The sequence below is a fragment of the Pituophis catenifer genome, unplaced genomic scaffold, assembly GCF_029215685.1.
Source record: "Pituophis catenifer annectens isolate HBS135680 unplaced genomic scaffold, rPitCat1.0.hap2 SCAF_6, whole genome shotgun sequence".
NCBI lineage: Eukaryota > Metazoa > Chordata > Lepidosauria > Squamata > Colubridae > Pituophis > Pituophis catenifer.
Genome location: NW_027256886.1, coordinates 12,721,426 through 12,734,315, shown reverse-complemented (window position 1 = coordinate 12,734,315; position 12,890 = coordinate 12,721,426). Strand labels below are relative to the sequence as shown.

The 12,890-nt window shown below is 37.6% G+C and overlaps 1 protein-coding gene across 6 annotated transcripts in view; it reads left to right on the top strand.

Annotated features, from left to right (window-relative positions):
- Nucleotides 1–12,207, top strand: part of NLGN1 (neuroligin 1) — a 559,779-nt gene extending 547,572 nt beyond the window's left edge. For all 6 annotated transcript variants that reach the window (XM_070946555.1, XM_070946554.1, XM_070946553.1 and 3 more), the window contains 2 exons: nucleotides 7,872–8,661; nucleotides 11,391–12,207. In XM_070946555.1, the coding sequence (XP_070802656.1) occupies nucleotides 7,872–8,661; nucleotides 11,391–12,207 (1,607 nt within the window). The remainder of the gene's footprint in view (nucleotides 1–7,871; nucleotides 8,662–11,390) is intronic.
- The last annotated feature ends 683 nt before the right edge of the window (nucleotides 12,208–12,890 follow it).

The window sequence follows — 12,890 nt, the reverse complement described above, 5'->3', positions numbered from 1 at the left end:
TTCAAAAGCACTTGAAACTCCATTAAAACTGTAAATTTGAAAAGCTATGCCTTCAGTTTCATCCATCAATGCTTTCTAAAGGTTTTAAACACATCAATTGGAACAAGTTTTTTTTTTCTGATCCTCTTTAGAATTCGATGAAAACACAAGTACAGTACATGCTAGCAAAATGTTTTCTTGTGAGAAAGTGGGTATATATTTTATTTCCATTTCTACATCTATGTCTATCAAGATATGTAATAAGGAACATTTTCTGGAGAGGGAGTTAGTGACATTTGCACCATTCAAAATCTAGTTTGTGATCGGAGGCCTACTTAAGGCACAATTAATAGTAGGAGGATGGCAAACTCATTTACTATGAAGAAAATGAGCACCTCATCCAAAAAGCTTTTATTTTGAATCTGTTGTGAATTACACTTGGTACCTAAGGAAAAGACTAAAATTATAGATATAGAAGGTTATTACTGTGGCTTTTCCTTTACTCAGTATGTTTAACTCTTTGCTGCATGGAAAGCTGGAAGCCTCTCTCCTATTTAGCACATTTATACCATTTACCATAAAATAAAATAAAATAATAAAATAAAATAAAATATAAAATAATAAAATAAAATAAAATAAGAAAATATAATATAATATATAAAATAAAATAAGAAAAAACAAAAACAATGCCACTACCCACTTCTTCTTTCCTATAGACTCACTTGCAAGAAGAGAAACTATAATAGATTTCTCATGTTTTGTTAATATGGATTTATTTTAATCAAATCCAACTCTTCCATAGAATCCAGGACAGCTTACTGACATTGTGAACATTGTGAATTAAAAAAGAAACCTTTAAACAATAAAGGCTTGTCCAAAATAGCTCTGTTTAAATCAATGTTCAACATTATAAAGAAAATTGAAATATTTTTTTTGGGGGGGGGAATCATGCTCTGTATTGGACTACAATAATATCACAGCTTGAACAAATTGAGATTTTCATGGGAAATCATTTCAGTCTATTTTTAATTCTTGAGTGGATCATTTTGTTGTAATAATCTGTGGCGCCTTTCACAGAAGCCTATGGAAAAAGCTTCCACTTAAAACTGGTATATAAATGACTTGTTCATTCTCTGTCTTCTCTCTTCTTTTAATTTGTGTAATTTCAATCTCTTGGTGACAGCCTAGTAATTACATTCAAATAGCAACTTACATCTCTTGACATTTGCCCTCGAAACCAAACCCAGAACCATAACTTGGGACAGATTTATTTCCAATTCTGATTTAGCAAACAAGCCTAAATTACTCTTATAAGACTGGATGTACTTAGTAAATGATGGTCTGCCTAAAAATGGGACAGGGAAATAAAGCTCTGAGCTCTGGTTCAAAATACTTTCCCTTAAAATGTTCTGGTGAACTTTTCCAAGGTCTCCGAGTCCCACTGGACCATCATTCAAAAGTTACTGAGAACAATAGGTAGTCGGAACAAGCTTCTTGTTTTGTCAGTAATCATTTCTGAATGACTGCCTATTAGAGTTTGCTAGCTGTTTCCTACTACATAATTCAGAATGAAGTGGTAAAGTGGGTGATTTAAAAAAAAAACAAATCAACTAAAAACCATATCAACCAATGGAAATTGTAGTTTGACATTTTTTTTAAAAAAAAATCATATTCTGCTTGACAAGTAGAGTTTAATCCATCTCTTTATTGGATTCTTTGCTTCTTTTTATTGTGGGATGGGGGCATACGCTGACTCTGTAAACTGCTTAGAGACGGCTGTAAAGCACTGTGAAGCAATATATAAGTCTAAGTGCTATTTCTATTGTTTTTTCTCCATTCCTTTCATTCCCTCTCAAAAAGGAGCCTGGATAGCTCTGCAGACTAAGCATTGTAATTTAACACCAGCTGTCTGCAATTAAAGTAAGTTCAAATCTTGCCAGGCTCAAGGTTGACTCAGCCTTCCATCCTTTCTAAGGTAGGAAAATTGAGGACCCAGCTTGTGGGGGCAATAAGCTGACTTTGTATAAAATATACAAAAGTATGAAGGCTATTGCTTAACGCACTGTAAGCCGCCCTGAGTCTCCGGAGAAGGGCGGCATATAAATCAAATTTAAAAAAAAAAAAAAACAGGACAGAACAGAACAGATCCTCTTTTATTGACTTATCCGCCTCCTCCTCTTCCCTTGCAAATATTCAAAATTACAGCAATAGCAACCAATGCCTTTATGTGAGGGCAACTACAATGCTGTTGAGGATATTCCTGGCTCATAACCGATGTTGTGGGTTATTGAGCAGAGTACCCTTTGAGTAAACACATGAAAAGCGACTGGGAGTGGTTGTGAACAATCACAGTTAACATACAAACACACTGAGTTGTTGTAGTCTTTTACTTTTAGACAAAAGTAAAGCAAAGTCCAAAAACAATCCAAGTCGTACACAGATAAGACTAGAGTTAAAAGATCAATCCAGGAATATTTCGAGTACAAAATCTTCTTACCAGTGGTAGTCATACACAATAAAACAGTTCTTCTTGAGTTTCAAAACAGGAACAAGTTCAGTATCAAAACATTTAATAAATAGTAGAAAGCAACATGTAGCTATGATCAAACAGTAATCATGCAGAGAGATCAGGTAGAGAGTTACAGCAAATAAGCAGGTAAAATGGTGTAGTATCCACACAAGCCATGATCCTGACTTCCCTTAAATACATTGGCTACAGAGCTTAGCCAATCAGGATACAGGATGATGCAATACAGTCTTAAAGCAATATAATACCTTTCTGACTGCAAACTTACATTGTTGGTTTATATATTGCCTGACCAAGTAGTTAGACAAATAACCATTTCCTAACAAATGCCAACCTCATTCCAGTAACTAGGAAGAGGGAAAGATGGGGATCAACATACTGGGTTTAAGGCCTAATATATTTGTCCTCTACTTCATGAGTTGGAGGGTTTCTAGCCTGTGTGGTGAGTCCTAAGAAATTCTGTAACTTCTGAAAGATCTCCACATTTTGATCAGATTGTCCCAAAGATGCTTTTTCAGGAGGCAACTGGACTTTCTTGTTTGTTTGTTTTTCTTTTGAAGATGTTTTGCTTCTGCAGGCTAACTCACAAGTGTCAATCCTATTTATTGCTATTTACAGTCCACAAAGTGCTTCTGGCTGTCATAAAATGTTATGTCACTCAGTCCCCACACCTCAGATTCATTCTGGGCACTTGAAACTGATTTGCCTTAATGACAGTTTGCAGAGTCGGTCGACCATGTGATTACAATTTGCAATGGTTTTTGCCAGTTTCTGGCACCCCCCATTCAGAAGAATTGGTTAAACTTATAAGTACATTATTTGCTTAACAACTGTGAAATCACAAAAATATGTCATAAAATTGGGTTTGGTCAAGTGAGGGCCTCGAGATTTATGTTAAATCGGGTCCCAATTGGGGTTGCATTATCTGCATTGTATTAAATCCTGTTTTGCCTTATAAAATTAATAGCCTCTATTCAATAAGGGATTGTTGTTTTTTTGCAAATGTGGGAAGCATCAAAAAACTTAGGAAGTTATGTTGCCAGAAGCAAAAAATTGCTTAAGTGCCTACCTAGTGGTCAGAAATCTTTTGAACCCCCAATGACCATCATACAATCCTGCAAAATGCCCAGCTGCAAATTACCCAAATTCAAAAGATTCTGCATCCTCGTGCTGAAATATTCCAAGATCTCATGTGAGAAAATGGAAAAAAATCATGCATTTTCATTTGAGATTTCAGGATTCTTCTGCTAGATATCATTACACTTCAATGTTCTCTCTTGTGTGAGATTTCAATCAATTTTTTGTGCTAAGCTTTCAGGAACCATCAGGAGAACTGACAAGGTTTTAAGGTTTTGCCAATATTTAACAACATCCCAAGTCTCTGTAGCAGGGATGAACTCCAGCAGGTTCTGACAGGTTCTGGAGAAAAGGTAGCGTAAATTTTGAGCAGTTCGGAGAACCAACAAATACTACCTCTGGCTAACCCCAGAGTGTGGTGGGAATGGAGATTTTGCAATATCCTTCCCCTAGGAGTGGGGAGGGAATGGAGATTTTGCAGTATCCTTCCCCTGCCACACCCACCAAGCCACACCACGCCCACCAAGCCACGCAGAATCAGTAGTAAAAAAAAAAATGGATTTCACCACTGCTCTGTTGTGTGAGGTCTTTTCAGTGTCATTGCAACTTCAAATAGTAATTAAATGAACTATTGCAAATCAAGTATAACCTGTACTTGAATAAGGTCTTTTTACTTTTAAACTTTCTGCTGCCTTGAAATGATGCTGAGAACTATTAAATTGCATGGTCCTGTGTTTCCAGACAGGGAGATCATTCCTTCCCTGCAGAGAAGGAGTCTTATTTTCAATTTATTTTTTGATTCTCACCTGTCAGGTTTTTGAAGTTGCATTCATTCAATTAAAATACCTTATTTTACGATTGCCTGACTGGCCTCCACAGTTAATTGCTTAATGCTGCTCTAATCCTTCAAGAGAAGTGCTTCCAAATATATGGGGCTGTGCAAAACAGTCATATCTTTGAATCGATGACGTAGTCGGATCTTTCTCTAGCTCCACAACATTAATTCCTAATCTATTTCAGGTTGCTTTTGAGGTTTCACCTTTGAACCATGGATGTGTAAGAGAAAAACTTTTGAATGGTCCGAAATGCCTCTGAAAAAAGAATGTGTAGCAAATCTAGAGCAATATAACAAATTCATTTCCTGATAGGTTCAATATCAAGTTAGAAATTATTTAAACACACACACACAGAGAGAGAGAGAGAGAGAGACGCACACACACCAGGGAAGGAAGAATTGTTTCCATTTTTTTGTTTGTGCAAACATGAGCCTCATTATTTTGGACAGGTAATACTTCTATGGAAGACTGTTCTAGTCCCACCTTAGACACAAAGCCAGCTGGGTGACCTTGGGCCAGTCACCCTCTCTCAGATCTACAGTAGTGGCCAAAATTGTGGAAACCTTTTGGGAAAAGTGTATTTTCTAAAACTAACTAATAACACCACTTTTTTTTTTTTGAGTAATACCATAAACTTATATATCAATGGAAATTTAATCAAGAATGGAATGCAATAACATTTATGAAGGATTTGCTATTAGCATAGCAGTTACAGTATAAAGAAGAAAAGTGAAACACGTAGAAAAATGAGATATACAAACATTATCACCATAGAAAAAATGAGATATACAAAAATTATCACGTTAGTTAATACTTAGTTCGGTAAACCTTTAGCATGAATTATGGTCTTACAACGTCTTCCCATGGAGTGAACCAAGTCTTTTAGTTCTGTAGCTGTTATCATGTGAAACCAAGATTGAATGATTGCTTCTATTAACTGGGTTTTATTGCTCGGTCACTTCTGACTAACAAGTTTCTTTAGTTGGCTCCATAGATTTTCAAGTGGGTTAAGGCAGTGCTTAATTCTGAATTGGTTTGGTACTGGTTTGCTGTCCGTACATGCGCGCCGCGCGCCAAAAGGAGGCTTGGGAAGGTAAGTAGAACAGCGAGGGGGGATCAGCTGTGCTGCGTGATTTAGCTTCGCTAGAAAGCAGGATTATCTGCTTTCTAGCAAAGCTAAACCCTGCAGCACAGCTGATCATCGGAAATACCGGTTCAGAGGAACTGGTAGCTTTTCTTTACTACTTGTTTGCCCGAACTGGAGCGAACCAGTAGCATTTCACCCCTGGGTTAAGGTCTGGGCTATTCCCAGGCCATTCCAGCAGTGGAATATGATTATCTTGAAACTCCCCCAAAAAGTGGCGTTATTAGCCATCAAACCTCAAAAATACACTTTTCCCAAAAGGTTTCCACAATTTTGGCCACTACTGTAGGAAGGAGGCAATGGCAAACCACTTTAATGGCACTAAAAAAAGTGACTTATGACCTTTTTCTCACATGATCGTTGCAGCATTCCTGTGGTCACATGACCAAAATTGGGGCTCGAAACAACTGTCCTGTATTTATGATGGTTGCTGTGTCCCAGGGACATGTGCTCACCTTTTGCAACTTTCTGACAAGCAAAGTCGGTGGGGAAGCCAGATTCACTGAACAACCATGGTACTAACTTAACACCTTGCAGTGATTCAGTTAATAACTGTGACAAGAAAGATTGTAAATTGGGGCAAAATTCACATAAAAACTGTTTCACTTAGCAACTGAAAGGTTTGGCTCAATGTTGTCATAAGTAAAGGACTACCTGTAATATTCCTTATCATGCTTGAACAGAGTGATAGTGTCAGCTCACAAAGCATCCCTGGCCTGCTCTCGAGGCCAGGGGGGATGGGAAACTGGCAAAAAACAGCACAGCAGCAAAAAACAGATGCACATTCCACGCTTATCTCTCTCAAGGCTATATCCCAGGGATACCTGCAGCAGTCGAAGGGGAGTGATCTCTACAACCCACGAAATTGCTCCATTGGTGAATGTGATTGATGACACATTCGCCACGGAATGTGGGGGGAGGGGGGAAACAGGGTCATAATTGGAGCGTAAATTACGGAGGGTCAGAGCTGGCTTCACTTGGGAACCTTCTGACATGAAACTCCTAATAAAAACCTGGATTTCTTTTGAAGCTTGGCTCACAATTTAATTAGGGCATCCGTCGGAACCCTGACAGCTAGAATAAGATTTTTAAACCAGTTCGACTTTTGGCTTAATCCAAACTTAGGAAACATGAGAAAAGATGTCACTGAATGGTTTTCTATGGTTTATATTAAATTCTATGGTGTAAGTAACCAACACAGAAGCAACAAGCTATAAATAAAATAAATTAAGCAGAGATTCATGAGGCTTTCTGGTTAAAAAAAAAATACTTCCTGTAGCATTTCGTGTAACAATGTTTCAAAAGGTGGCATATTCTTCCTGAATTATACCTTGAAAGAGAGCAACAAATCCTTGTGCATTAATCTTTTTGCAACACTGTTTCAACCTGCACTAAATTCTGTAGGCCATAAGCAAAAATCTAGAATAACACTGTGCAATCAATTGTGCCCCATTTCGTGTTATTTATTTTCTTCCTTTTCCCCACTTAAATATCTCAGAATTGGCAGTTAACTACTGCACATAGATGGACTGAAACGGTGTTAAATACCTCTGTGATAAAAAAAAAAAAAACTTGCAAAAGATGATCTGAGATTTTATTCCTTGTCACACTTACTTTGGCTTATTACCAACACTGTAGTTTATCCTATTTGTTACCTTATTCAGTGTTCTGGAAACTGGGATGGAAGCCTTTTTCATAAAATATGAATCTCCATGTTTAGAAATTTGAAATAGGGGCTCCTTCAAATTAGATAATAAAGTGTGCCATAAAGCTGGGTTAAATGCATAATCGGAATTAAGAAATCAGTATGTTTGTAGTTGCTAATAGTTCTTTTCAAAGTTTTATATGGAAGCAGCCTTCCAATAGATTGGGCTCTCTTTCATTATTATTTTATAATAATTATGTGTAGCTCATCTTTGGTCAGAAGTTTGTTGCATAGTTTAGTTGCCCATTTTTCAACCAATTGAGTCTTTCCTCTTCCTACTGTTCTCTTCCTCGTCCTTCTCTATATTTTTTTTCTTTCCTAATTACCCATAGAAAGAGTGAAGGATGTTAGAGGAGCTGTAACAACTACTCCTGCTATACACAGTCTCAGTAGTTGTCTTGAGAGGATCATTGGATCATTAATACCACATTACAAGAACTGTCCCTTATCTGCCAGTCTTCTTCAGCTGTATGGTAGGAGTACTTGTTGCCAGCTAATTATTTTGTAATGCTGAAATCTTAATTCAGATCCTTTAAGCATGTGATCTATAGTCCTCACTGAGTAACGTTTTACACTAACATTATCCTCTACTTTATCACACAGGACTTTTCCAAAGAGCAATAGCTCAAAGTGGAACAGCTCTTTCCAGCTGGGCAGTCAGTTTTCAGCCTGCCAAATATGCCAGGATGTTGGCAACAAAAGTTGGTTGCAATGTATCGGACACCGTAGAATTAGTAGAATGTCTACAGAAGAAGCCGTATAGAGAACTTGTCGATCAGGATATTCAGCCGGCCCGATACCACATAGCCTTTGGTCCAGTTATTGATGGGGATGTGATACCAGATGACCCTCAGATACTGATGGAACAAGGAGAATTCCTCAATTATGACATTATGTTGGGTGTTAACCAAGGAGAAGGGCTCAAATTTGTGGAAAACATTGTTGACAGTGAAGACGGCATATCTGCTAGTGATTTTGACTTTGCTGTCTCAAACTTTGTCGATAATTTATATGGGTATCCGGAAGGCAAAGACATCTTGAGAGAAACTATTAAATTTATGTATACGGATTGGGCGGACAGACACAATCCTGAAACAAGAAGAAAAACACTCTTGGCTTTATTTACTGATCACCAATGGGTTGCACCAGCAGTGGCTACCGCTGATCTTCATTCAAACTTCGGCTCGCCTACATATTTTTATGCCTTCTATCACCATTGCCAAACAGATCAGGTTCCTGCATGGGCAGATGCTGCTCATGGAGATGAAGTTCCGTATGTATTAGGAATTCCCATGATTGGTCCCACTGAATTGTTTCCTTGTAATTTTTCAAAAAATGACATCATGCTAAGTGCGGTGGTGATGACATATTGGACAAACTTTGCAAAGACTGGGTAAGTCCTGGAGGAGTACCTAGATGTTCATGTAGATCAAGAACTAATCAACAAAATCACAGTTCCCCATCATACCATACAACATTGCAGAGAAATAAATATATATACCGGTAATCCCCGATTTACAACAGTTCATTTAGTGATTGTTCAAAGTTACAACGACACTGAAAAAAAGTGATCCATGACCCATTTTCAGCCTTACAAATATTGCAGCATCTCCATGGTCACGTGATAAAAATTAAAACACTTTATTTTTTTTTATTTTTTTTTATTTGTTTTAGATTTTTATACCGCCCTTCTCCTACTGGACTCAGGGCGGTAAACAGCCAAGAATAAAAACATCACATGCAAATTTAAGATTAATTTTAAAAGAATTAAACAAGTTTTGGCCCAATATAAAATTTAAAACACCCCAACTAAAATCAATTTATAATTAAAAATATCTAAAAATATCTTAAAGGGGGGGTCAAGACAGCCCAGCTTTTTTTTTTTAATTTGATTTATATGCCGCCCTTCTCTGGAAACTCAGGGCGGCTTACAATGCGTTAAGCAATAGCCTTCATACTTTTGTATATTTATACAAAGTCAGCTTATTGCCCCCATAAACTGGGTCCTCAATTTACCTACCTTAGAAAGGATGGAAGGCTGAGTCAACCTTGAGCCTGGTGAGATTCGATCTTACTTTAATTGCAGACAGCTGGTGTTAAATTACAGTGCTCTGTCTGTTGAGCTATCCAGGCTCCTTTCAGCTTGATGAAATAAAAAAGTTTTAAGGGCATGGCGAAAAGCACGGAGATCTGGGATCCTATGTATCTCTGGGGGCAGGTTGTTCCAAAGGACAGGTGCTGCCACGGAGAAGGTCCTCCCCCTGGGGGTACCCAGCCGACATTGCCTGGCTGACAGCACCCTGAGGAGTCCCTCTCTGTGGGAGCGTACTGGCTGGTGGGAGGCTATCGGTGGCAGAAGGCGGTCCCATAAGTACCCAGGCCCTAAGCCAACTGGCCACTTGGCAACTGGCATGTATTTATGTGAACACCTTTTGCGACATTCTGACAAGCAAAGTCAACAAGGAAACCAGATTTACTCAGCAAGCGTGTTACTAATTTAACAAATGCAGTGATTGGCTTAACAGTTGGGTCAGGGAAGGTCATAAAATGGGGCAAAACTCACTTAGCAACATAAATTTTGGGCTCAGTTGTGGTCGTAAGTCGAGGACTACCTGTACGTGTAGGTTGTTAAAGAAGGACAGTGTGGAAATTGAAGCATGGACATTTTAAATAGTTTTGGAGAAATTATAATGAGCCAGGGCAACTCTCAGAAACTAATGCAGATATTCCCACAAGCACTAGCACACACTGGGGGGAAAAACTATTTCTGATGAAAGATCATTAAAATTTACAGATGATTGAATTTTAATGCTCTGGCCATTTTCTCTCATATAGAAAAACTCCTTGTTTTTCTGCTTCAGGCAGAAAGGAGTAAGAGACAGATGTTTGAGAAAGGTGGGTAGATCTCATTTGAAGGAATTCTAGCAAGATCTGATGGTAAATAACTTTCAGCACATGTACCAGTGAATATAAAGGGACAAATTGCACTGAATTGATTAATGCATAGATAACGTATCTGCAGCAGCACTGAAACAAGTGAGCAAATAACCCTGCATTATAAGGTCATTGCAGGGATTACAATGAGTTGATAAATTCAGAATCTTGGAATATTCTGAAAGTCCTTCTTGCAGTTATAGTATTGCTAAGAGGTAGCATGAAAATAATTGGCTGATTTATGGCTGCAAACACATCCATTGCTACTGCACTTAATGTAATATTATTTAAAATGTTGTTTTTTTTTAAAAGTATATTAGATGGATTATTAATGAAAGGTTGGGTAAAGGGAAAGCTTCACCTTCAAAACTATTATCTTCATCAAAATTAGCTCCAGGAAAGAAAGAAATACAAACAAACAAGCCAAGGATGGGAATTGGCTTTATGGCATATCTTGCTAAACCAGAGATATGAAAGAAGTCTAGCTTGTAGAGGTACATACTGTATATTTGGAGAATGTTTACAAACACACAAATATAATTTTTGCATAAAAAAATATACCGATGGCTTAAAATATACTTTCGTGGAAATAAGCAGGTAATAACAATTGCAGAATTTGTTAAATAATTAAATTTGAATAAAAATGGTCAGACTTGGCTAATATACAATGTGCACCGTAGACTGGATTTAGACCGAACTAAATTTCCACTAGAGATACCTAACTAGCTATTATAGGAAATTGTTTCTGAACTTGTTTGAACCTTGATTTTGCTAATGCAATATTATATTATTGTACTCTTAGATTATTGTTGTGAAGCTGATAATAATGATAATGATGATGATGATGATGATGATGATGATGATGATGATCATGATCATGATCATGATATAATGAAACCTGAACTGGGTCTTTTCATTATATTCTTCTCTGTGCTTAGGTAAAATTGGATCTAGATTTAAAATGCTTCAGATATTCCAACTAATGAGCTTTAATTTAGCAGTAAATGTAGTTCCATGAATTGCATGCAGTCTATTCTTAATATGACTAAGGCTGAATGTTAGTCATACTCTTAATTCATCCTAATTTAAGACTGTGTTTTGTGAGATGTTCTGCTAAGCAGGTAAAAATACTTTTAAAAGAAATACCAATTTTCAAAAAAAGCTTGACATTTCCCTTTTTCCTCCTAGGGATCCCAACCAACCAGTTCCACAAGATACTAAGTTCATCCACACAAAACCTAATCGTTTTGAGGAGGTAGCATGGACCAGATACTCTCAAAAAGATCAACTTTACCTTCACATTGGATTAAAACCACGCGTGAAGGAACATTACAGAGCGAACAAGGTGAACCTGTGGTTGGAACTAGTACCTCACCTGCACAATCTTAATGACATTTCACAGTATACCTCTACAACAACTAAAGTGCCATCAACTGATATTACTTTCAGGCCAACCCGGAAAAATTTGGTACCTGTAACATCAGCTTTTCCTACAGCCAAGCAAGATGATCCCAAACAACCACCGAGTCTAATTTCAGGAGATCAAAGAGACTATTCCACGGAGTTGAGCGTCACCATTGCTGTGGGGGCATCCTTGCTGTTCTTGAACATTTTAGCCTTTGCAGCATTATACTACAAAAAGGACAAGCGGAGACATGATGTCCATCGGAGATGTAGTCCTCAGCGTACAACTGCCAATGATCTCACCCACGCACAAGAAGAGGAAATAATGTCCCTCCAAATGAAGCACAGTGACTTGGGTCATGAATGTGAATCCATTCATCCACACGAGGTGGTTCTTCGGACCGCCTGCCCCCCAGACTACACACTAGCTATGAGAAGGTCACCTGATGATATTCCTTTAATGACCCCCAACACGATTACAATGATTCCAAACACTATACCTGGGATTCAACCCTTACACACATTTAATACATTTACCGGTGGACAGAACAGCACTCTGCCACATCCACATCCTCATTCACATTCAACAACTAGGGTATAGCCAAACTAGAGGATATGAACTTTTATTTTTGGGGTGGATTCCAGTGGGTTATAATTGCTGAAGACTTAACTTGGCTTTCAACCCTACAAGACTCTTATTATTTAAATTTGGAGGAATATTATGTGAATATACATATCGAGAACTCGAGGGAGTTGGGGAAAAAATGAATTGTACATATATACAAATGAACTTTAAAAAAAAAGAGAAAGCATAACTTTAGCAATTGCTTGAAGCAATTGTCTTGAATGGTACTTTTTACATTCACACTCTTATTAATTTTTTTGAGGGTTTAAGTTACATGATGGAATTAGGCACGTGCAACACAGGAATGGGAGAGAAACGACAACTGAAATTTTTTTTAAAAAGTTCTATAAATATGCACAAGGGACACATTGATGGAATGTCAGATCATTTGCACCGGTTTTTATTTGGAACTGTTTTCTTGTGTAGACCATATTTATACCTTTGAATCAGTATCCAAAGCATCAGAGCTGTTCAAGGCCTTAGACACAGGCTCATGTGCTGAGATCTGCCAGTTTTTTGTTTTTTTGTTTTTTTAAAAAGTAACCATGTTCTGGAAATCTGGCAGCTTCAACATTATCACACAAGTGCTGTCGGTATAAACATTGTGGGAATAAAGGAACTGAATATTTTTTTTCGCACAACGTGCATGATAATTTATT